The 25,470-nt window shown below is 54.2% G+C and overlaps 2 protein-coding genes across 3 annotated transcripts in view; both read left to right on the forward strand.

The window, feature by feature from the left end:
* Window positions 1-4,478, forward strand: part of LOC307198480 (ATP-binding cassette sub-family A member 17-like) — a gene marked incomplete at its 3' end in the record, with an annotated part of 91,141 nt that extends 86,663 nt beyond the window's left edge. Inside the window, 5 exon segments of the mRNA XM_079945452.1 lie at window positions 44-238; window positions 371-440; window positions 906-1,243; window positions 3,335-3,395; window positions 4,080-4,478. Coding sequence (XP_079801578.1) covers window positions 44-238; window positions 371-440; window positions 906-1,243; window positions 3,335-3,395; window positions 4,080-4,478 — 1,063 coding nt within the window.
* Window positions 4,479-4,539: 61 nt separating this feature from the next.
* CCNF (cyclin F) lies at window positions 4,540-25,209 on the forward strand. 2 transcript variants are annotated; one of them, XM_079945173.1, is made up of 17 exons: window positions 4,540-4,623; window positions 5,710-5,864; window positions 6,909-7,015; window positions 7,958-8,025; window positions 9,374-9,567; window positions 9,993-10,046; window positions 10,703-10,807; window positions 11,102-11,179; window positions 13,554-13,705; window positions 15,641-15,805; window positions 17,706-17,829; window positions 18,111-18,291; window positions 18,646-18,733; window positions 20,840-20,939; window positions 21,022-21,149; window positions 21,778-21,947; window positions 22,603-25,209. In XM_079945173.1, exons 1-17 carry the CDS (start codon window positions 4,608-4,610, stop codon window positions 23,076-23,078), a joined length of 2,361 nt encoding a protein of 786 aa, XP_079801299.1. In that variant the 5' UTR covers window positions 4,540-4,607; the 3' UTR covers window positions 23,079-25,209. The 2 variants fall into 2 exon arrangements, with proteins under 2 accessions (XP_079801299.1, XP_079801300.1); XM_079945174.1 differs by lacking the exon at window positions 10,703-10,807.
* Window positions 25,210-25,470: the final 261 nt, after the last annotated feature.

A 25,470-nucleotide genomic window follows, 5' to 3' on the forward strand; every position in this document is an offset into this window, starting at 1 on the left:
GCATCTCCCAGCCGTTTGTCAGGCCTCCACTCCCTCTCCCCAGCATGGAGGACTGTGAGGCCTTGTGCACCTGGCTGGCCATCATGGTGCAGGGTCAGTTCAAGTGCCTGGGCAGCCCACACAACCTCAAGAGCAAGTTTGGCAGTGGCTACTCCCTACGGGCCAAGATCTGGAGCGACAGGCAGCAGGAGGCCCTGGAAGAGTTCAAGGCATTCGTGGACCTGACCTTCCCAGGTATGTGCTGCTGTGCAGAGGTCATCTGTGCATCTGTCCATCCCTGACCCCTGGGACGAGGGCCACGATTCCAGGGGCCTGGGCCGCCCTCCCCTGGCCATCCAGCCCGGCCCTCAGGGGGACACTGTGCAGGCAGTGTCCTGGAAGATGAGCACCAAGGGATGGTCCATTACTACCTGTCTGGCAATGACCTCAGCTGGGTGAAGGTGAGCACATACCTGGGCATCAGAGGGAGCACACCTCTGATGTCACCCACTTTCTGGTGTTCTCTCTTTCGGGTGGAAGTCTTATTCAGTGCTGCTGCAACATTCACATGGATTTCATAGAAAATAAGAATGTTTGAGTTGGAAGGGACCTCGGATGTCAGCTCCCCCCGCCCCCTCATTTCACAGAGAGGTGAGCGGACCCAGAGAGGGGACACCATATGCCCAGGGTCACACAGCAATCCAGGGACCCAGCTGGGGCCTCTGCCTTCTGGCACCACTCACAGCCAGGGTCCCTTTCCCTAAAATCACAGAGAGCTCAATTCTGTAGGACTGACTTCTTGAGAGGTGGTCTGGGAGCAGCTGAGAGAGGGATGGGCCTTTGGGGGGCTTTGTAACAACCCCAAAGACCCTTCCTCTCCCCTTCCCTGTGCCCATCATCTATAGCGGCTTCCTCGTTTCCCACAGGTGTTTGGCATTTTGGAGCAAGCCAAGAAAAAGTACATGTTGGAAGACTACTCAGTCAACCAGATCTCTCTGGAGGACATCTTCCTGAGCTTCACCTGCCCTGTGCCCCCCAACCAAGGGGAAAACAAACAAGCGAAGGCAGAACCTGCAGGCCCCTTGTTACCCTTTCCACCTCTCTCTCCACCTTCTTCCCAGCCTCCCTCCCTGCCTCCCTCCCAACCTCCCTCCCAGCCTCCCTCTCCACCTCTCACTCCACCTCCCACTCCATCTTCCTCCCAGCCTTTCTCCCAGCTTTCCTCCCAGCCTCCCTCCTGGCCTCCCACTCCACCTCCCTTCAGGTCTTCCTCCTGGTCTTCCTCCTGGCCTCCCTCCCAGCCTCCCTCACCACTTCCCTCAAAGGCTGTCTTGCTGTAATAAAGAGTTCCCAGTGCCAGGTTAGCCCAGGTGCACACAGCCTGCCATGGGCTGCAAGGGTTACAGAGGCAACTTGAGGACCCAGTGAGCTCAGCTTGAGGGTGGAGGGGTGGGGGCAGCTCTCTACCAGATTTAGGCCACTCACCTTAGAGGCCTGATGGAGGACCCAGGTGCATTTCTGTGGAAAAGGATCCCCTCAAGTCCCACCTGGGTGGCTTTCAGCCTCACTGAGACCTGGCCATAGAAGCAGCCTCAGAGGAACAACACCTGCCATGTCCTGTCAGGAGTATGGAGGCCTGGGGGTGACCATGGTTGTAATGATGCCGTACTTCTGAAGGTAGGAGGAGAGAAGAGATTGACAAGTTTGCAAACTTAAAGCACCATTTTTCAATATTTGGATTTGTGGGGCTCCATTTGTTCTCTGCCCTGGCCCACGCGAATGTTAGGGGTGAGCCTGTATATGGCCCTCCGTCAACCCATGACGTGGACATGATTATTATCCCATTGCCCAGAAGAGTAAGCTGAGACTTAAGAGATATCCGGCAACTTTCCATGGTCAACAGATGGTAGAGCCAGGATTCAACTCAGGCAGAAGTTCTCAAAGTGGAGTCTGACCAGAAGCATCCACATCATCCAGAAACTTGTTAGAAATGCAGATTCTTAGGCCCCACCCCAAACCCATTGAATCAGAAGTCTGGGGGGTGAGGACCAGCAATCTGTGTTAACAGGTGCTTCTGATGCAGCTCAGGCATGAGAAGAACTAAGCTAAGCCTGTGAGCTCAGACCATCCGGCCTGAGTGCAGATGGGTGTGGCCGTGTACCTTTGTCACGAGGGCTCTCCTCCGAGAAGTGCCCTGCCCAATAGCCTTTCTCCCTGCAGCATGGTCACACCCGCCCCTCTACAAAGCCCCATTCGGCTTCTCCTTTGCAGGTAGTTCTCTCCCTCCCTTCTCAGCTCAGCTCTGGGAAAGTGGTGTCTACCATCCCTGCCCACACTCCCTACCTCCCCTCACCACTCACCAAAAGTACAGCGTTGTCACATGCCTGGCTGCCACACCCACTCCATCCATTTTTCCTGTGACTTCTCTGAGGCATCTCAGTGTCCCCTGCCCCCTTCTCCCCACTGCACCAGGCCCCCCATGGCCCCTCATCTGCCTCCTCTGTAGGCTCCTCTTCCTTTCTCTCCGAGTGGGGGATGCCTCAGGCTCCCAGCCTGCTTCACTTTTCCTTACTCTCCCCTCTGCACCCTGCTACCCTTGAGTTTCTTTCTCATTCACCCCAGGCCTTCAACTGCCATCTTATTCCAGTCAGGAACTTGCCTGAGCTCCCAAAAATCTACTCTTCCAGTGAGTTCTCTCACCTTCCTGAAGCCCAATGGGAAATGGGCTCTTCTCACACCTTCTGGGAGTGGCTCATCACCCCTCTGAGCCCAGGGGCTCTTACTGCCAGGGCAGTGGGTGGGGGTGACGGATGGCATGGCTGCAGCAGAGCCAAGAGAAGAACGCCTATTTCCTGATAAACAAGAAAACTTTACCTCTGAATAAATAAAAAGAGTGGTAAGGACATAGGAGCAAGATAGAGGACAACTGAGAGACTGGTCAGGGTGCCACTTGGACTCCACAGACACGCAGCGTCACAGGGGAGCGAGAGCGTGACTTACTCACTCACTGGTGAAGCCAATGTCACCAAAATCTAACACAGAGAGTGTACCTCTGCCCTGGGGAGACCAGCAACAAAGAAAGTAACAGTGCAGGGGGAGGACAACAAAATACCAAATTGGGAAACAGTAACCAATGGAAACAAAGGTGAGGTGAAGAAGACTGAAAACCCTTAGGGGTCCTGTGGATTCTCCTGTTCTCTGGTGTGGGAACGTGGGGCATCTGGGAAGCAAGTTCCAAGCTTGCTCTGCTCTACCCACTCCTCTTCCCATGAACATCACCCCTGCCCCTCCTCCACCCCCAGCTTCCAAGGCCTCATATCCCATGCTGTGGTCATCCGTTCGTCTCCTGCTCCAGACTGGCATGGAGCCTTGGCACCATGGCTCCTCTGTGTGTTCGGCTGCTGAGCACAGACCAAGTACCCTGAAGGGGTTCAGCGAGTATAAGTGGTAGCGGGACAGAGTGCTGTCTGAGGCTGTGGGGAAATGGGGGAGGAGAGTCTTGACCAGATTCCCCGGCTTCTCCAGGAAAAGCCACTCTGTCCTCTTCCATCAAACACTTCTCCCAGGAGACTGCATTTCTTTCCTTGTCCGAAGGTCTCATGAAAGAGGTGGGATGTGAGCTGGTTGCAGAAAGACAGACTGGGTGGGCACTGCCTAATACCTGAGTAAACAGAACGCTCAGCTGTGGCTGAAAGCAGCCAGTAAAGCAAGCAGGTGTGCACTTCTATTTTAGTTGGGCTCCCAGGTGACCACGAGGAGACATTGGGGACTGACAGGGGACGATATCTAGTCCAAGTGAGAAGGTGAGGGCTTGCCCTGGGCAGGGATGGAGGAGGGGTCCAGGGTGAGCCACGTTTCAAGGGAGGAAGGAGTCAAACGTGTTGCATGAGTCAATGAAGATTTCGAGCACCAGGTCTCTGGACTCCACTTTCTGCATTACGATCTATGCCAACAGCGACTCGGCCACCGAACCAGGGGTCTCCTCGCCTGAAGCAAGGGCTGGAAGAAGGGCGTGCGGCCTCGGGGTGCGGGTCGGAAAGGTCAGGGCCAGCCTCGGTGAGGCGCAGCCCGCGGGTGCCGGCTAGCCTGCGTCCCCGCAGGTAGAAGACCACGTCGGGGTCCCCGCTCCGAGACCCCGGGCTCGGAGGCGCGGCCGGTCCGCTCAGACCTTCACTGACAAACCATTGCACGCCGTGGCCTCCGGTCGCCAGGACCTCTTGCCGCCGAGTCAACCACAAGGCCTAAGCCTAGAACAGGCCAGGTCCACGCGGGCCGGAGCGGATTCAGAGACACTGCTGCAGCCAGGCCCGGAGCCACGCTCCTTAGGGACACCCGCCAGGGCCGGGGAGGCGGGGCGGCCGCGCAAGCTCTACCAATCAACAGCCGGCGTTCGAATTCGCATCCTGGCGCGGCCAATCGCGAGCGTCCGAGCCCGAGTGGGGGGGAGGGGGCGGGGCCCGGCCGAACAGTGGCGCGCGCCCCCCCGGGCGGGCCAATGAGAGCGCCTGGTGCATTTGAAAACTCCGGCGGGCGGCGGGCGGGTCTGCGCCTGCGTGGGGAGTCGCGCTCTGGGCCGGCAGGCGGCACTGGCAGAGATACCGGCGACGGCAGCGACGGCAGCCACGGTTATGGGGAGCGGAGGCGGTGAGCGCTGGGCGCGGGGCGCGGCGGGGCGGCCTCGAGACTGAGCAGGGCTGGCTCGAGCCCTTCGGCCCGGGGTGCGTGTCTTCCCGGCGGCGCCCGCTCGGCGCGTGGTTTAAATGCCCGGGAGCGCCCTGCTCCGCGTGAAAGCGGTGAAAGCGGCGCGCGGGGTCTGCCACCTGTCGAGGGCCGTGAGCGCAGCTCAGGTTTCCGTGGTTATTATCGTGGCTGTCCTAGAGCAAGGGGATGAGGAAAATGCGGTAAAACGCAGGGATCGGTCGCCCTGCGTGTACGCTTGGCTTTCGCAGCATGTTAATTGATGATGGGAAGACCCAGGTGAAGAGCGAGGGGAGGGGGGCAGGAAGAAGCCCTGAGGAGGGAGTCGTGCGGGTGGGAGAGCAGCCACCTCCTGTCGGGACTGGAGGAAGGAACGGGTGGGAAACCAGGTGAATTGTAGGTGATGGGCTCCTCCTGCCTCAAGCTTCTCTGTCGTCTGCTTAGAGTCAGCAAAGACTTGCTGAAGTTGAAGTTAGAAGGACCTCCTGTGGGTTGAGAGGACACTGAGACTGGCTGGGCAGCTCTGACATCCGCAGAGCTGGGACAGGCCTGGCCTCCAAGTCCACCTTTGGCTTCTCTGCAGGGTGGACCCTCCTAGTTTGGACTTGAAAACCAGACTGTTCAAGTCCATAGATCCTTATTAACATTATGCATTTTAGTCCTGTGTGCAGATAGAAGCAAAGAGATCAGTAAGGGTCAAGGCGCCTCCCTGAGAGTGAAATGCAAGCCTAACCATCATCAGCGTTGGCTGCTTTTTCCCCCTTCCTGGTTGTCATCTGTGCTCTGGATCAGAAGGTTTCCCAATAGCCAGGTTACATGATTACTACTCACCATCAATGTTTATTGAATATTTGAATGAATGATGATGTCTTCTGTACCACTACTGCTCCTTTATTTAATATTTGTTTAAGACTGTAAATATGGCTGGGGCAGAGGACAGTAACTGTTAAATCATGTTCAGATGTAACTTTTCATATCAGCACAACTCGTTTCCAACACATCACTTAGACCATTCTGATTTTTTTTCTTAAGTGATCCACTGTAGGTGTGCCAAGTGTTTCTGTTATCCTACAAAGCGGAGAATAAGAAGGAGACCCCGAAACCTAACGATCTTGAGTCTCCCTGAAGATGTGCTCTTTCATATCCTGAAATGGCTTTCTGTTGGAGACATCCTCGCTGTCCGAGCTGTAAGTTGTCAGATGAAAATAGTGTCAGGCTTGGCATCATTGGTTATATTGTACCATGAAGCCTTCGTGTGTTAAATGTCAGAACAAAAACTTTGGCTACAAATGAAGGTAGAGGAAACAATGGTGATATTGGTAATAGATGCCTAAGGTTGTTCTGATTGCAGGAAAGCTAAAACATAGGACAGCAAGGTTTGAGTCTGCTCATTGTAATGTTTATTTTGACAGAGAAAATACCCTTTTATGGCAGTGAAATTTGCCTCCCTCAAGAAATAAGATAGCATTAAGAAGAAAAATAGTATGTTCTTGAGGACAAAGCCCATGTAATATTCAGCACTGAAAGAGACTCTGGGAGTTATTTTGCAGATTTCGGAACTGAAGCTTCACTTTGAGGGATTTAACCAAGGGCATACAGCAAATTAGTGGGGGAACACCAGTAAGAACCCACTTCTCTGACTCCCAAACCTGCCTCCATTGCGTTCATAATATCCATGGGTGCTGAATTTCCAATGGCAGTGGAAGCTTTAGCACTTAAAATGCTCACCTGTGCTCAGGGCCCCCTGCCTGGGTACTTCCTGCTATCACCCAGGACAGAAGTCCTACCTGAGGCTGCTGTCATGTGTTTCAGTCTCTTCTGAGAGCCCCTATTGACCTGCAGGCCCCAGCTTTGCTCCCACTAGCAAGACCCTAAGTAAAGGAGCTCAAAACAGATTTCTGACCTACCTGTTCCCATTAGAGTTGATTTCCCTGATCCTTGCAGGTATTATAGCATTATATCCCCTTTCTCAGCCTAGGTGCTTATTCCCCCTTCCAGGACCACTGTCCCCATCTTTAGAGCCACAGAGAAAGTTGTTTCTGGGCTCTTTTCTCTATTCAAAGCAATTGTTAGTTACTTTGATACACAGAGGCTGGGCCTTTACTGCTAGGGTGGGGAGGGAAACAGGAGACCCTACATCTGTCTACACCCTGTCTTCAAAAGCTCCAGAAGCAGGGCTTCTGGGAGGTCCCTTGATTAACCACCACTCCCCCTCTTCCATTGTTCTTCAGGTGCACTCCCACCTGAAGTACCTGGTGGATAACCATGCCAGCGTGTGGGCATGTGCCAGCTTCCAGGAGCTGTGGCCTTCTCCAAAGAACCTGAAGCTCTTTGAAAGGTATCTCTGCACCCTGAGAAGAGCGTGGCTTTCTCCTACCTTTGGGCCTCCCTGCTATGCCAGTCTGTGTCTCAAGGCCTGACCTGGGAATGATTTTCCTCTTGCTTGTTGCTCCCGCCAACACCTTATCCCCCAGGGAGTGACTGAGGGCTGTCGACCTCACCCATCGAGTCACACAACTTCCAGCACAATCATGGGTCATCCACACCACCAGCACGGGCCTGACTCTCATTAGTCACAGCAGTGCTTCTGAAGGGTCCACTTGAGCTGTGACCCATTGTGTGTGACTCAGATGCAGGTCACCTGCATGTGGAAACTTTCCTCAGCCCTCTTCTTTTGGTCAGAACAATGCGATTTGAATCCTATTACATTATACTCATTGGCTGATCCCACCTCCCCGGCCGGGGTTGGGACCTAGAGGAAGGGCTGGAGGGGCTGCAAGCTGCAGTATGCCAGTGGTCACAGGCAGGCTGCCTGAGACATAGTCCACCAACCACACAATTTACCCTTTTAAAGTGTACAACTCAATGGTTTTTAGTATGCTCACAGAGTTGTGCAATCATCAACACTATCTAACTTTAGGACATTCTCATGACCCCCAAATGAAGCCCCATAACCATTAGCAGTCACTCCCTATTTTCCCTATAGTAACACAGACCCTATGCAGCCACTAATCTGCTTTCTGTCTCTATGGATTTGCCTTTTCTGGACATTTCATATGAGTGGAATCATACAACATGTGGCCTTTTGTGTCTGTCTTCTTTCACAAGTGTGTTTTCCAGGCTCATCCATGTTGTAGCATGTCGTGGATAATTGATATTTAGCTGCATTGTCAAAAATATTTTCTGTTCAGAAAATAAGTACTGTAGTTTTAAGTGCTGTGGTGGAACATAACCTTTATGGAATAAAATCATGTGATATTTCATGTTCTTAATGTTCTAGGGCTGCCGAAAAAGGGAATTTTGAAGCTGCTGTGAAGCTGGGCATAGCCTACCTCTACAATGAAGGCCGTAAGTCCTCGAGGGGCTGGTGCTGGGGCTGGCCTCACCCCACTTGGTACTGACATTTTAGAACAAGCACGAGGGACTTCCCTGGTGGTCCAGTGGTTAAGACTCTGTGCTTCCACTGCAGGGGGCGCAGGTTAGATCCCTGGTTGGAAAACTAAGATCCCGCATGCTGTGTGGTGTAGCCAAAAACAAAAAACCTAATAGAACAAGCATGAGCTCTTGCCCGTGTCAGCAGTTTAGTCGCTGTTCTTGCTGTGTCTGGCTGTGTACCGTCCCCACTGGGGAGCTTGTGCCAGAGGTGTCCTGCTCAGGGACCCATGGATGAAGTTTGATTTTGTAGTTTGGGGGAGTTGCCTCTTTGTTTAATGAACCATTAATTTCGGTTGACAACGAGTGACTCTGAGCAGAGACTCAGAATGGGGGCTACTCAGGCAAGCCAGCCCTCCCTGGCTGCCTAGTTAACACCACAGCCCATGCATAGACCCCAGCTTCTCTCCTTGGCCACAGCTCATCTGAGTGAACCTGGGGCAGTGGTCAAAGCATGCCTGATGCCAAGTGTCAGTAACACAGGGAGCCAAGGCTCCAAGTGGGAGGCAAGTACAAACAGGTCAAAGCCAGCCTGGTACCTAGATTCCTTCACCCCTAAGGGGCAGGTGCTCCTCGAAAGAACCTGGTGCGGCCCTCTCTCCCAATTCCTGCCTGTCTGCTGAGCACACTAAGGAGCGAGCCTGCAGTTCATCCTGTCCCACCTCCCAAGATGCATAAAGACTTGGGTATAGTCGCCATTTTTCTGCTTCTAAAAGAGCTGGCGTCTTACTGAGAGGTCACCCTGGTCACAGCTGGTTGACAGGACTGTTGGACCTGCAGACGATGAGCAATCCTGCGCCCACCCTCCTGTCAGATGGCTTTGCCCAGACAAGATTCACACACCACTCAGCTCACCTGTCTAATGTATACAGTCCAGTGGTTTGGGTATCTTCACAGAGTCGTGCAGCCATCACCACTCAATTTGGAGCCATCATCTCATTACCCCACAAAGAAAACCCCTACCCGTTAACAGGGGTCTGAGCAGCAGTTCCCCACAGGAGGGAGGGTGGGCATCTGATGCCTCCACGTGGGGGGGACCTTCCCAGATCTTCGGAATCCAGGCCGCTGGGAGGGGCCGCAGGGCACTTGGTTCATAAAACATGGGAAGAAAAGGGAGGAGCCCCCATCCCAGCTCTTCTGTCCTAAGACACCAGCAACTTCACGTTGTAGCGGCTTAAGGCTTTAAACTTTCCAAAAAGACTGGGGAACTTCCTATACCCCTCCTCCAGAGACATCCCGGGCTGTGTTCTGTCCGTCTCTTCAGTGTCTGTGTCTGATGAGGCCCGGGCGGAAGTGAACGGGCTGAAGGCCTCTCGCTTCTTCAGTCTCACGGAGCGCCTGAATGTGGGCGCCGCGCCCTTCATCTGGCTCTTCATCCGCCCACCTTGGTCGGTGTCCGGAAGCTGCTGCAAGGCCGTGGTTCACGAGAGCCTCAGGATGGAGTGCCAGCTGCAGAAAGTGAGTCCTGGCAAGGGGTGCAAGTAGGGCAGGCCGTGCTGGGCGGGCTGAGCCCTGTAGGGTCCCGGGAGGTGAGAAAACTTTGAAGGGAGATGCTGTGGACCATGTAAAGTCAGGGACCCGAGAGCAGTGGAGGCATAGAAAACAGTGTGGATGTGGGAGCATCTGCTAATGACTAGCAGGAGAGGAGGCCTCGGAGCCAGGGTCAGGGGAATCAGGTGAGGGGCTGGGCTGCAGACGGGTCAACTGCTGGAAAGGCAGGACTGAGACTCTGTGAAGCAGTTGGCGGAGGCCTGGAATCAGGGAGCGGTCCTCTGCACAGAGGGGCTGGGCAGGGAGCAAGGAGGACCCGCACACGGAGGGACAGTCCCCGGGAAGTTCTGTCCGCTGACAGTCACCCCTCCTCCTCCACCTCCTTTCTCTAGACTCACAGAGCGTCCATACTGCACTGCTTGGGGAGAGTGCTGAGTCTTTTTGAGGTGAGTCCCCTCCACCATCCCACGGGGCCCTGCGTTGTTTGGCGTCCTGGCCCGGGTGAGCACACAGGGCACAGCGGGTCTGCATTTTTGTGCTGCTCGCCTTTCTGGCAGCTTCAAGCACCAAGAATCAGGAACTGCGTGAAAGGCAGCAGAAGGGGGCTTCCGGGGTTCAAAGCCAAGATGAGCCCTGTCTGTGAGGCTGTGTGGAGCCAGGAAGAGTGTCTGAGCGGGACAGGACCCCGGGTCTATTTGTCTCACGGCTCTGCTACTGGCGGCTCCCTGCCACTACTCACGCAGACTTCTCTACTTAGTGAGCCTTGTGATTCGGGAACCCCGTCTGCAGCAGTCTTGGGGGAGGTGGTGGCTCCTGGTGCTAGGTGCTCTGACAGCAGCAGGGAGGGACACTTAGTATGAGCGAGGAGCTGGAAGACCTTGGGAAACCCTCCCCCATCACCGTCCGGGCAGTGCCGGGAGCCGAGTCCAGCACAAACCTCGTGCAGGAGGAAGCAGGGCCTGAGGGCAGAACTCATGGGCTTGCCTTCACGAGTTGGTTGTCAAATCATGCATCTTCAGAGTTGTTTTTACTCTAATGTAGTTAACTCATTTTATTAAAGATGAGAACAGTATATGTGGTTACTTAGAGGTACTTATTCTAGGATGAAGAGAAACAGGAGCAGGCCCGGGACCTGTTTGAAGAGTCTGCTAATCAGGGGTGTTTGACCAGCTCGTACCTCCTCTGGGAAAGTGACAGAAAGATGGATGTGAGTGGGCCTAGGTCTGGGGAAAGAATGGATTATGTTGGCCAAAGGCACAATCTCCAGAGTAGCCCGTGGACAAGGTTCTGCCACCACAGCCGGGGTCGCTGCTGGTCATGGGGCTGCTTTCAGCACTGCCCCTGAAACGACCACCACCATTTGGGGGATAAAGGGCTGGGAAGAAAGCACAGCTGGGGACCCTCTGGAGGTGTCAGGGGGAACATTTAAGAAGACTGTGGGTTGGTTGAGTTTCTCCAGAGATATGGCCATGTAAGGGCATGGTGACTCTCCCATTGACAGATGTCAGATCCCGGACGATGCCTCCACAGCTTCCGGAAACTCAGGGACTTTGCTGCCAAAGGCTGCTGGGAAGCACAGGTGAGCTGGGAGCTGGCCTTTGTCCTGACGCCTCCTCTCGTGGGGACCGTGGGGGCAACACTGCCAGGTTCCCACCCAGGACGAAGTAAGAGTGGCCCAGGGTTTGGAACTGAATCTAAGGGAGTTCAGCTCTAGGGTGTGCGGGGAGGAGAGCCCAGAAGCGCTTTCCTCACCTCTGCCAGTTCCATCTAAGACAGCCAGCCACTTAATTTCTAAGTGCTGTGGACTACATCTGCATCAAAATTTATACAGCTCCCTAAAGTTGGCCTGTAGGGAAAGCATCTTGGCTACAGAACTTAGAGCTCCTTAGAGCAGATGGGTGTGTGGAATGCTGTCCTCTTCTCATTATCTGACCTGCTCACCAGGTTGTCCAGTGTTGGAACCAGGACATCAAGGGTCTGTAGTTGGCGTTCTCCAGACACTCTCCCTGTGCAGCTGTAAAGAAGTCATTATTTTAAGATAAATCAAAGAAAGTCCCCCTTTGCCAAGCTGGTAGACACTTGCTCTTGTCACCCCACCAAGTTGGGGGTTGAGAGTCATCTGCCCTTAAAAGCTAGAGAAGAAATCACAGAGGGATGGCCCGCCTGACACATCACAGGACGTTGTAATGTTTATGTCCAAAAAGGCACTTAACAAGTTTACAAGAAATACAACAATGAACAATGTGGTTCTAGTTCAAGCTCAGGCTAATCAATAAGAATAGTAAGGCCCTGTAGAAGTTCACAGAGCCTCAGGGTACTCAAAAAAGAGGAAATAAATACAAGCAGTCAAAATACGGAGCAGGTTTGACCTCTCTGCTAGTCAAAAAGGCACACGTTTAAAGAGATCGTGCCTGATCACACTAGCAAATCATATACACGTAGTCTTTGTGTTTTTGAGTGGATAGCTAGGAACTTCTGAAAATACAGTTCAGCTTTTTTTTATTGTTTTTTTTTTTTGGCTGTGTTGGGTCTTTGTTGCTGGGCACAGGCTTTCTCTAGTTGAGGCAAGCGGGGGCTACTCTTTGTTGCGGTGCGCAGGCTTCTCAGTGTCGTGGCTTCTCTTGTTGCAGAACACACGCTCTAGAGTGCAGGCTCAGTAGTTGTGGCACACAGGCTTAGTTGCTCCACGGCATGTGGGATCTTCCCAGGCCAGGGATCGAACCCGTTTCCCCTGCATTGGCAGGCGGATTCTTAACCACTGCACCACCAGGGAAGCCCTGAAAATATACATTTTTAATGATAGCAGTTTTTGCCGGCAAACATGTGATAAAATAGTGTTCCTAAAAAAAAAAAAAGTACAGGAAAGGGCTTCCCTTGTGGCGCAGTGGTTGAGAGTTCGCCTGCCGATGCAGGGGACGCGGGGTCGTGTCCTGGTCCGGGAAGATCCCACATGCTGCGGAGCAGCTGGGCCCGTGAGCCGTGGCCGCTGAGCCTGCGCGTTCGGAGCCTGTGCTTCGCAACGGGAGAGGCCACAACAGTGAGAGGCCCGCGTACCGCAAAAAAAAAAAAAATAGTGTTCCTATTAGTGTGTGTGAAAATGCGCGCAGGAATTTCAGAAAGCCCCTGGGCACAGGTAGTGCCTGTGGGTCGACTGCGTGAGCAGAAGGTGCACAAGACTGCACAAAGGTGACCCTCAATGTGACAAAACCAACAGAAACCCCCTCAAAGGAAGAACAAGGAAAACACGCTTACAGAAGTCTCCTATCGCAAAGAACCACGTTAATCGTTAGGCAGGCAAAGAAAAGGTAACATGTGTGTTCCGTGATCACAAATGCACATGCACTCTGCTACAAGTGCATAGAAAACTCTGGAAGGAAATACGTAGAGATGGTCAACAGTAACCACTGAGGGCTTGGAGGGCCCCGGCGGGTCCTGAGCAAGGTGCTTGTGCATCTCATTCAATCCTCACGGCATCTGCCGAAGCAGCTGCTGTTGTGCCATTTGGTGAAAAGGGAAACTGAGGTGCAGTGAAGCCTCCAGTTCGCCTGTGGTCACACATAGACCCAGGTCTTAAAGCCGGGTCATTCGAGCCCCCAGCCAGCTCTCAGCCACTGTGCTATGTGGCCTCCCCCAGAGCATCAGCTTTCACTAGGGAGCGGTGAGCAGAAACAAACTTAATTTAAAAGAAAATGCTGGCAGAAGACTGGAATTGGCCGTGGAGCTGTGCCGGGCAGGAAGTCAACTGATATCCCATTATGCACCTTTTGTACCTTTTAAAATGTTCTATCGTGATATATTATTTATTTCCAAAAGATTAAAATCTTGGCCCTCCTGGTTTCAGAAGGCTTAGAAGGTTTAAGTGGGCCAGTGTATGTACAGGCAGAATCCTCCTCGCGTTCAGAAGCAGGAACCTCAAAACCCCTTGCTCATCCCTCGAGTCTTTTCGTCCTCAGCTGTCTCTAGCCAAAGCCTGTGCACACGGAAACCAGCTCGGACTGGAAGCGAAAGCCTCCAACGAGATAGTCTGCCAGCTGTTCCAGGCCTCCCACGCTGTCAGTAAGCAGAGGGTCTTCTCTGTGCAGAAGGGACTCAATGACACAATGAGGTGAGGGGTCCGAGGCAGAGCGACAGCCGTCTCCGCGTGACAGGGTCTGTCTGTTGTTTCAGCTGAGCCTCCTGTCACAGGGCCCCTGCGTCATCAACCCCACTGGGATCCACGTGTGTGTGTGTGTGTGTGTATTTTCTAAAACCAGTTATGCCTAAGTTATCCAGGGCTTTGAAAAGAAAAATTTCCCACATAAATGTCTGCTCTCTCCAGTTTTCCTTTTTAAGTCTCAGACTATATTAAACCGTACTAAACATCTTTCAGAAATGATGCCAGAAAACACCTTTTCTTTCCAACCCATCATCACGCGCATCAGCGTGCGGGAGTGTGGGAGGCAGCTGCCATGTGCCTGTAGCCTCAGAAACCCCACAAACTGCCTCTTCCTGCAGGTCCATTTTCCCTCGAGGTTTGGAGATAACACACTTTTACACTCAATCACAGAACTTGTTTAGAGAGTAAAATGGAAAATGTGAATAATTTTTTAAGCTTACACCAGAGATTTCAAATACATTTTAGATTTATAATGGGCAGGCTCTGGCTGTACTGCGGCAGACAAAGCCCAGCACCTGGTAAGCTCTCTTCCCTGGAGAGGCTCCGTCTTTACTCATAGCAGGGGGTGCAGTGTCCTTGGCTCCCACATTAAATGTCACCAAGCTGCTGTGATTTTGAGTCCTGTGCCTGTGCTGGGGGTGGTGCCCCCTGCCCCACGCCGTGCCCTCCCAGTCTGCCTTTCTTTTGGCGGCGGGAGCCAGGGACTGTTGCTATTCCTTTTGTGTGCTGGGGGTGGGGGTTAACATAAACTTAACCTTTCTTTTCTTTTCAAGAGCTAAAGTAGTTTTATTGCAATAATACCATTTCAATCCCCAAGTTGAGCATCTTTACGTTTTCCTCTATGTAAAGCAACAGCTGACTTTTTCTTCCTTTTTTCTATTGAGTTATAATTGACATGTAACATTAGTTTCAGGTTTAACCATTTTAAAGTGTACAGTTCCGTTGGTCTGTTTTTATAAGTCAGATCATTGAGCTTGTCAAAGGTGTCTGCGTAGGAAGCTTCCTCTTCTGCCCCTAACCCTCAAACACCTGGCCTTGCGTGTCTTCCTCCCCAGCCTGTTCCCCTTCATCCCTCCTCCTTCCTCCCCTCCCCAACTCGGCCCCAGCACTCCCTCCTTTCCTCTGCCTATGAAAGATGCTCCTGTCCAGGCTGACACCTGGAGCAGTCCCTCCTGTCTGCCTAGAATCACTCACCACCACGTTTCTTTTCTCTCTTGCTTCTCTTCTCCCCATCTCTTCTCCCTTGTGCAAAAAGGCTTTCACCATGCTTGGGCATCCTTGATGTTGCATGCAGTATCCCCTTGTGACGTCTGTGTCCCTGGCCCGGCTTTTAGCCCCGTCGAGGAGGGATCCTATGTCTGTTGGCTCTGCCGGCCCAAGTTCTCCATCATGGTTGCTGGGTGACTGAGAACTCCAGCACACAGGCTCAGGGAATCCTGCTTTAGATGCATTCCTGGCTCTTTGCTCCACTGCGGAGGGTTGTGATAAATGACCCCATGGGTGAGAGTTCCTCAGAGAGAAGACAGGTTTGCAGAACGATAAACTTTGACTTTTCTCCTGTCCTGTGACCTGTCCCAGGTCCACAGAGCAGACCTGCTTTGCTCCCTTACAAGTAACGGTCCAGGCTTATCCAGTGCCTGGGGGTCCCGGGGTGGGGGAGGCAGAGTACACATATGTGCAGCCCACCTGCCTCCCAGGAACAAAGTCGGGAGTCATGGGGCCTCCCCCTTGGACAGGGTGTCTCAGCCTTGGACAGGTGCCTGGATAAGCCAGTGATGCCTAAAGTGATCGCTCACCCCTCGGGACAGATGGCCGGGCAGGAATGGGAGACGGGACACTCATGAAGGCTTGGCCTGGTTTTCAGGGATGGTGCTCTTCCCACAGGTACATTCTCATCGATTGGCTGGTAGAGGTTGCGACCATGAAGGACTTCTCGAGCCTGTGCCTTCACCTGACCGTGGAGTGCGTGGACCGGTACCTGCGGAGGCGGTTGGTGCCCCGGTACAGGCTCCAGCTGCTGGGCATCGCCTGCATGGTCATGTGCACCCGGTAAGAAACCCCCCAGGCTGGGCCCGCAGACGGAACACAGCATGCTGGCGCTGCCCAGTTCACAGGCTGGCTTTTCAGTGGAACAAGCCTTCAGCACCCCACCTCCTTATGACAGGGATTTTCATTTTAGGGGGTGCCCACGCCAAGTGGTCCTACCCACACGGGGGTGGCAAGGCTGACCCTTGGTGTGTGGGCAGCCGCTCATCCCAACACGCGGCCTCAGGACCCAGAACGTGGCCTCTGTTGGGCAGGCTCAGGCTGGAACCCTCTTCCCCTAGCCCCTGAGGGCAACACAGCGATGAGGGAGGGTCACAGGCGGCTGCCCTTGCCAGTCCGGTTCTCAACTCTGCGTCCAGAGACCTGCGTTTCATCAGTGTCATGTGCCCCCCACCCCCAACTCCCCACAGACCCCCTCCAACCACATGGGCAGGATGCGTCCTCAGAGAGGCAGCCTACCCCTGCAGCAGCTCTGACTTTTCAAATCAGACCATTTTAAGTTTTACCTAAATCCACCTTTCCACCCAGTTTTGCCTTTGGACACAATGTGGATGGCAGTTTCCAGCATACATTTTGCATTTTCTTGTTTTCCTAAAGCAGACTTCTCCTACGTGGTCTGCTATCTCCCCTGGGTGGTGCTTTCCAGACCAACATCATTATCTGTAAGGCTTTCGAGGGAGGAGCAGGCTCATTGCACACAGTGGTGTCAACTATGGAGAGACTGATTTGTCTTCTGCACAGTAACCCAGAGGCTTGTGTCACTGGGATGGTTTATCTGTTTCATGACGTCATGAAGGAGGCCCAGGTCCTGACTTGCTCTCTGCTACCTGCCATGACCCCTGAGGCCACCAGGTCCACCTTTGCAGTGAGCGCAGTCATGTGGCCACGACGGGAACTGGGAAGTGGGGTCTCTAGGTGGCTGTGGAAGCAGGGTCCGTGGGCTCAGAGTCGGTGAGCAAATGCCACACGCTGTCCAGCACCTCTCGTGTGCTCTCGGAACCCGGCGTTCCAGGTCTTGTCACCAGAGAGGGCTGAACAGACGGGTCCCCAGCCTCCCTGGATCCAAATGGCGTAGTTATGTCCTTGCAATGAGAGACTGAGGTACTACCAGACCACAGGCTGCTGGCAATGAGATGATAATTGCTTTAAAAGATTTTTAGAAGCCGAGATGCCCCTACATCCACTCTCAAAGCAGCACCTGCCGCTGCTCTGAGCACAGGGCTTTCGCCCGCCCCACTCACATAACATCCCCCAGCACCTGCGGTCCCTACAACTCCTGTCCTCTCTCTTGGCCCAGGCAATAGCAAACACGGGAGCTGCAGAGTCCCCATGACAGAGCAGCCAAGGGCCCGGTCCCAGTCCACCCTTGTGTGGGGAGGTGTCCTCAGCAGGCCGCTGGACTAGCGTGTTCCCTGATAGTTGGAACTGGTGGAGAGTAGAGAACAGCGTGACCACCTGCCTAAGGACAGTCCAGTTCCCATGGCCAGACCCCATGCTGGGTCCAGACCTTCAAACAACCTCTGTCTCTGGTTCTGCTGGCTCATCTGCCTTCTGGGTTAAAGCTGTTTATACTCGCTCCATAGAAGCTGACACAAGGCAGGGTGAACCCTTATCCCTCAGGTCGTTAAGAGGATTGACCGATCATGTCATTCGTGGGTGCGTTTTGCAGAAACACCTGCATGCCTAGCAGGCCAGCAGCTCTCACTGCCACTGATCTGTGACACTAATCCCCCTTCCCTTCCAGCCCCCATGATAGGCTTATCTGACCTTTTCAGTTCCCCTCAGTGGCTAGGGGCAGCAGAGTCCACTCTTTGGACCCCCCCAACCCCATCACTGAAGCCTAAAGTGATCACCCCACTAAGGGGAGTGGGCTCAGTGCTCAGACCCCTTCTTAACACTCCAGGTTCATCAGCAAAGAGATCCTGACGATCCGGGAGGCTGTGTGGCTCACAGACAACACGTACAAATACGAGGACCTGGTGAGGATGATGGGAGAAATCATCTCTGCCTTGGAAGGGAAGATTCGAGTAAGTGACCACTTGCTTTTTCCTTTTGAATCAAAGTTGAGGTCACGTGAGGGCATGGAGGGGCAGAGGGTATCTGCATGGCTTTGAGCTTCCCTGCTCTGGGAAGCCCTCCTGGACCCAGAGGGCGCGAGGCCACAGCTGTTTGGCGTGCACAGCAGTCGGGCCAGATGCTGGGCTGACCACGCCGAGGGTGGTGTTTCTAAGGTCCAGCCTCCCCACCGAGTGGGTGGAGGGGCCCTCTGTGTGCTGAGACCCCACGTCTGCCTCCCCGTTCCCTCTAGGTCCCCACTGTGGTCGATTACAAGGACGTCCTGCTGACGCTGGTCCCCATGGCGCCAAGAACCCAGCACCTGTGCAGCTTCCTCTGTGAGCTCTCCCTGCTGCACACCAGCCTGGCCGCCTATGCCCCGGCCCACCTGGCTGCAGCCGCCCTGCTCCTGGCGAGGCTGACACATGGGCAGAGTAAGGAGCTGGTCCTCCCCACCAGCCACTCAGAACATGGGCTGAGCCAGTGGTCCGGGGGATTCCTGGAGTCAGGAGCCAGTGCTCAAATTCAAGGGGGTTGGAGGGAGAAAAAGAAGTGTGTTCATCTTCTGGAGAAGGAAACACCAGAATGGACTAAAAGCCATTGTCTGGGGGTGAGGTTAGAGACAGTTCTAGCTTAATATTTCCCACATTGTCGACAATGAGCACGCATGCTCTGTACCTGGGGCCTTTTCAACCCTGAGCCCTAGGAAACTCCATCCCAGAACCATCAGGGCTGTGGGGCATGAGTGGGCATCAGAACGGCCCCACTATTCCTGCTTTCCTCCCCAGCACAGCCCTGGACCACTCGGTTATGGGACCTCACTGGGTTCTCCTGTGAAGACCTCATCCCCTGTGTCTTAAGCCTTCATCAAAAGTGGTAAGCGTGGGCTTCCCTGGTGGCACAGTGGTTGAAAGTCCGCCTGCCGATGCAGGGGACACGGGTTCGTGCCCTGGTCCGGGAAGATCCCACATGCCGCGGAGCGGCTGTGCCCGTGAGCCATGGCCGCTGAGCCTGCGTGTCCAGAGCCGCAATGGGAGAGGCCACAACAGTGAGAGGCCCGTGTACCGAAAAAAAAAAAAAAGTGGTAAGCGTGTAAGGAAGCAATTCCCCCCACAACCCCCCGACTGTCCCCCCACACAGAGGATGTGTCCTTAATACCACAAGTCCAGGGGGAATTTGCTCTCACGTGAGGGCTGTCAAGACACTCAGACCTTACCCGCGTGAGCCGCGTATCTCAGGACTGACGTTTAGAAATTCCAGGGCCATGTTGCTTATTTCATACGTTTTTAACATTTGATGTGTGGGCAGCAGCTCCCCCCAACCCAAACCTAATTCCATGGGCAGTGGAACGTAAGAAAAAATGAGACTGTCTCCCTGACCAGCGGTAATTTCAGTCTAGGACAGGTTGGCCTCCAGCTCTGGAGTTGGCAGACCGCAGCCCCGGGCACACACCTTGGCCCTTTCCCTCGCCTCCTGTCTCAGCTTGGCTGGCAGACTCGCTCCTCCCACTCCTCAGTCTCACGTTCACTCCCCACCGCATGCATATCTGCTAAAGCCCCCAGGGACCTCCTCCTTTCTCCGCCAGGCCACACTGCCTCAGAGTCCCCTTCCCCGACACGAGGGTCCGGGTAATTCTGCCTTTCTGCCTGTACCCAGACGCTCCCTGGGAGACTTAACCACTTCCAGGATTCAGAACACATCTAAAAGCCAACCTCTGACCCGAGCCACAGACCCCCCTGCCAGCTTGTCCACACCAGGCCATTCCTCCTCATAGATTTCATTTGGTGCTTGGTGGACAAGGCCCCGGTCATCCTATCAGAGCCCTCAGGCCAGCCCATTTCTGCTTCTCTGTCCCTGCATCCCAGCGGCTCTCGGGGCCAATGCACTTTGTTCACCTGCCCATGGTCATTGCCCCAGCCGCCTCCTGGATTTCCACAGGGCAGCCTCTGAACACGACACTTCTGCTTACACCTTGGGGATGAGATCAGAACTTGGGCACAAGTCTAGAGATTCCTCTGACCAGCCCCTCTGGCCCATCTGCCACTTCTCCCCCTCCCCGCTAACACGGGGAGCCTGTCAGCACTTCCTGGGTTAGTGTGTGCAGCCCGTTTCTCCTGCAGGGCCCAGACCTCGTCGCTGGTGGACGGCAGCATGGGTGACGGTGGCAGGTCAACACGTGTCTGCCCCCGAGGCTGCTCAGACCAGTGCAGGGTCGGTGCCTGACCAGGCTGCCAAAAGCTGCTGCTTGGCTGCCTTCCTACACCCATCCCCCGCCCCCCACCGAGTTGTTTTTTTTTTTTTTCCCAATCCAGATAAACTGGAAACATATTTATTTACCAACGAAACTTTTTGTTAAAGTGTACAATTCAACAGGCTCTTGGTATATTCAGAATTGTGCAGCCATCACCACAAACCACAATCTATTCGAGAACATCTTCCCCACCCTCAAAAGAAACCCCGCCCTTGCTACCTATTACCGTCACGTTTCCCCTCCCCACCAGCCCCCAGCAAACACTCATCTATTTCCTGGCTCTTTCTGTTCTGGATGTTTCACCAACATGGAATCGTACAACTTGGGGCCTTTTATGACCAGCCTCTCACCTACATAATGTTTCCACTGTACAAATAGCCCACTGGATGGAGGGACCACATCTTGTTTATTCAGTCGTGCACTGATGGACATTTGGGGTTTTTCTACCTTCCAGCTGTTGCGAATAGTGCCGCTGTGAACATGTGTGTCCAGGTTTCTGTGTGGATCTCTGTTCCCCTTTCTCCTGGGGATGCACCTGGGGGTCATAGGTGACTCGAGGAACCGCCAGACTGCACAGCAGCGCTGGGCTTCACTCCCATTGCTGGGCTGGTTTTGAAAATGTCTTGTCCTCTCTCACTTCAGTGAGTGGAGGCTAAAGATGGGAGCTTTTGGGGTGGAGGTGCCAGCACCGTCTGCCCCCCACTACCCCTCACGTGTCCTTCTGTCGGCAGCTTCCATGACGATGCCCCCAAGGACTACAGGCAGGTCTCTCTCACTGCCGTGAAGCAGCGATTCGAGGACAAGCGATACGAAGAGATCAGCCAGGAAGAGGTGCTGGTGGGTGCTAGGGAGCGGGGGTCCCCGTGGGCCCCTTGGGGCTTCGGCCCTCCCTCTGACCCCGGCTTCCCCTCAGGTGCTGAGCTACGGCCAGTTGTGTGCAACTCTAGGGGTGAAACAAGAGAGCCCAGAACCCGCGTCTTTCCTCAGCACAGGGGACATTCACACCTTCCTCAGCTCTCCCTCTGGAAGGAGAACCAAGCGGTGAGTGAACCCTGCGGGCCAGGCCTGGGTTCCCTCGTGACCTGTGCAGCCATCGGGGCTCCTGAGGAGCAGCAGGGAGAGAGCAGATCCTCAGAAAACTGAAGCTGCGGTTGGTAGTCTCCACTGCCTACAGTACCGTCTCCTTTCCCCAGTGTGGCTCTCTGGCTCCAGCCTGGCTCCCTGTGAGGGATGGTGGTCTTGAGCACAGGTTGAGCCCACTCAGGCTCTGGCCCTGCCCCACGCCCGGTGTGAGCCATACGGGACTGCTCTGCTCCACCACATTGTGGCACTCCCTGCACTCCAGCTGTGCCCTCATTGTGTGCATCCCTTTTATCCCTGTCTCTTCCATCTCAGTGTCCCAGCTGTACTGCCTGGAATAACCTCCCCCTCCACCTCACCCACCTAAAGAACTCCTATCCATCCTACAAAGTCCAGATGAGCAGGAACCTCGCCATGGTGCTGGCCCTGTCTCTGCAAATCTGCCCTGAGCTTCTGAGGGCAGTTCCTGGGTGGCTGTGTTGTCCCTGCTCACAGCACGTGGGGGCAGGGTCAGGCAGGTGCCAAGAACCAGACTGGGCCTCCCAACACTGCTGCCTATGACCCGGCTCCCGGCTCTCCCACCGCACAGGAAACGGGAGAACAGCCTCCAGGAGGACAGGGGCAGCTTCGTCACCACGCCGACCGCAGAGCTGTCCAGCCAGGAGGAGACACTGCTGGGCAGCTTCCTGGACTGGAGCCTGGACTACTGCTCCGGCTACGAGGGCGACCAAGAGAGCGAGGGCGAGAAGGAGGGCGATGGTGAGTGCCAGGGCTGGAGACCACCCGGTGCTGCCCCAGAGGGGACAGCGGGCAGGAGGGCCCCCAGCCTGAGCTGCAGGAGAGTGTGTCCGGACGCAGGTAGACATGAGAGAGCAGAGCCCCTGGAATACCAGCCCACAGGGAGGATAGGATGTGGGCCCAACCTGCGCCCAGCTCCAGCTGGACCTGTGCTGGTGGAAGGACCTCACCAGGTCAGGGACAGAGAAATAGACCTTTCTAGAAGGTTGTGTGAGATGTGCCCCCTGCTGGGCTCTGTCCCTCAGGCACCCATCTAGGGCAGGCTGCAGGAGGCTCTGTCCCCATGTCTCATCAGCCATCTGCACAGGAAGCCCAGTTCGACAGCTTCTGTTGATTTTCCAACTGCTATTTTTGTGTCCACTCAGGGGATTAACTAAATTATTAGATGGCCAGTTTGTTGTCACTTCCTACTGTCCCCTAAGTCACATTGGGTATTACCCCAAGTTTGAAAGGAGGCACTTCACCCCCAATTTCTTACGTAAAGGAAAGGGGACTGTCCAGCGAGGTTCAGGATGTGCGGCCGAGAGCTGGACCCTGGGCTCCCCTGGGTCCTGACCGAGCACGGAGTCACCCTGATGCTCAGGCTATGGCCTGACCTCTCCCCCATCTCCCATAGTGACAGCTCCCAGCGGTGTCCTCGATGTCACTGTGGTCTACCTGAACCCGGAACAGCACTGCTGCCAGGAATCAAGCGATGAGGAGGCCTGCCCGGAGGAGGAGGGGCGTCAGGACACACAGGCGTCAGCACCAGGCAGCCAGACACCTTGGACCCCAGGGCTCGAGCGCTCTCTGTGCAGCAGGAGGGGGGCAGGCAAGGACATAACGACCTCAGGGTACTCCTCTGTCAGCAGCACAAGTCCCACAAACTCCGCAGATGGCTTGGGGGGCCTTGCCCGATCTACCTCAGTACTGTCCCCGGGCAGCGACTTGAACACACAGCCTTGCCACCATCACGCGAGGAAGTCGTGTGTACAGTGTCGTCCCCCAAGCCCCCCGGAGAGCTGTGCTCCCCAGCAACAGGTGAAGAGGAAAAACCTGTCCGCCCACAATGAGGAGGAGGAGGACATGAACTTGGGCTTTTTGAAGCTGTGAGTGTGTCAGTGCGTTTGCTGCAGTGAATGTTGGCTGAAGTGAATGTTTGCTGAGGCAGGGCTGCTGTTGCACTAGCAAGGGGGAGGGGGGCGCTGGAGATGGATCCCTGTAGACCCCTGGTGGCAGTCACACGGAATAGAAAGGAGAACTTGGGGCAGTAAGTTTCTTTCCCTAGGGGAGCCCACTGTGAGCCATCAGAATGTCTAAATCACAACAAAAACTCAGTTCCTTCTCTCTGGAAAGTTTAGCCTCAAAGCAATCATGCCATACTGTGTGAAGCCTATTTCTCTGTCCCCTCCCATGTTTGTCCTGCTTTCTCTGGGAAACTTAAGCCCACGTCCTGAACTTCCCAGCCCCACGGAGCCCCAGGCACCGCGGGAGCTGAGAGCTTTCACAGCTGAGAACATGTGTGACCCAGGTATCCTGGCACAGCTCACCCCCTCCCACATTTATCTGGTTCGGGGTTCCACGGGGAGCCAATAGCTCTGAGCACACCATCCCTGCGCCCACATTGGCCTGGCCTGCCCTGCCCCAGGCAGCCGTTCCTTTCCTCACTGGGTGGTGGGTCCTATCGTGAGGGAACTCTGCCCCGCGGATCGTTTCGGACTGTGTGTGAATACCGGGTGAGTGGGCCCTGACATTTTTGCAGGCCAGGGCCTTGATGTCTTGGTCACAGGCTCTCTTCCTCCCATATTCTCAGCTCATTTTAGAAATCTGCCCCTTCTCCTGTGATGGTTTGTCTGTGTCCCCAACAGATGATGTCCGTATGAGCATCGGAATGTCTGGGCCATTTCTTTCCCTGTCTTTATTTCCATCCTCCATCCCTCTAAGATAAAAAACAAAAGAAAACTTAAAAATAGAAGATATGAGGGCTTCCCTGGTGGCGCAGTGGCTAAGAATCCACCTGCCAATGCAGGGGACACGGGTTCGAGCCCTGGTCCGGGAAGATCTCACGTGCCTCAGAGCAACTAAGCCCGTGTGCCGTAACTACTAAGCCTGCGCTCTAGAATCCCGCGAGTCACAACTACTGAAGCCTGCGCGCCTAGAGCCTGTGCTCCACAGCAAGAGAAGCCACCACATCAAGAAGCCCGCGCACCTCAAGGAAGGGTAGCCCCCGCTCGCCGCAACTAGAGAAAAGCCCGCGCACAGCAACAAAGACCCAGCACAGCCAAAAATAAATAATAAATAAAATAAATTTTTAAAAAAACATTAAATATATAAGGTATTAATTTTTTTTAATTCTCAACATTATTTAGGCTCAACTAAAAAAAAGAAAATTCGATTCAAACCCCTCAGTGCTATCCTGACACTGTATGCAAAACCAATTTTCCCAGAGAGGTTAGCCAGAAAAAAAATTAAATGTCATTTGTAACATCTGAGGTGACCAAGATACAGAAGAGCAAGATTCAGAGGACCTGTTTGTTGGGTGAGGGTAGATCTGCTGTGAGTTCCTGAGAATAATGACCACAGGGACTTGGGATCTGACGAAGACTGACCCTGACCTCTCTCCCCTGCTGACACACTCACCCTGCTGATAGCTTTTTTTTTTTTTTTTGGAAAAAAATGTTTTATTCCTCTTTGCGCAGAACAGTATATGAAGGTGGCTATCATGCTGACTCCGCACACCTCTTACACAAAAATGCTCCCTCCAGGATGCCCAGTTACCCGCCCCACTTGGAGAACTGGCAGTTAGTGGGTGGGGACAGGATGCTAAGTCTCAGGAAGGTTTCTTGTGACATTTTTGTGGGAAGTTTTGGGTCAAGGGGAGAGATGACCCAACAGTGGGTGTCCCATCCTCCGTCTTCCTGGGGAAAGCCAAATCCCAAAGGTCTTCTGAAGAAAGGCACCTCTCTCAGCGACCTAGGGAAGGGAGGCGCCCAGACCTACTGCCCGGATGTAAGGCTGAGGCAGAGGGAGGACAGGGTTAAGCAGCAGAGATCGCAGACCCAAGGCAGAGGAGTGAGGTGCATGTGGGAGAGAGAAGGGGACTGAGAGAGCCCAGAGGCCCAAGTCATAAATTCCACCCTATCCCCAGTTCTGAGCAGAAACTCTTCTTCCCAAGACTGGAATGGCATTTTAGATCAGGGACTGGCTTTGCTCCAGGGCACAGACAGGGCAAGCCAGGCAGAGCTCGCAGGGGTAGTGAAGGTGGAAAGTTAAGGTATCAGACGGAGAGACAGACACTCCCACACCGAACACTCACAGACCACAGCAGTTTTGAAGGTATAAGCCAGGATGAGGGTAAAAAATGCAGCTGTGTCTGAAATACAGAATTTTATAAGCTCTGTCCAATAATATTTAAATCACTGCTCCTTCCACTCTGTCCCCTGACTATGAGCTGTTCCCAATCTTTTTTCCAAGGCTGGAGGCCTGGGCAGTAAAAAGGAATGGG

Source organism: Stenella coeruleoalba (genome assembly GCF_951394435.1).
Source record: "Stenella coeruleoalba genome assembly, chromosome: 15".
Lineage (NCBI taxonomy): Eukaryota > Metazoa > Chordata > Mammalia > Artiodactyla > Delphinidae > Stenella > Stenella coeruleoalba.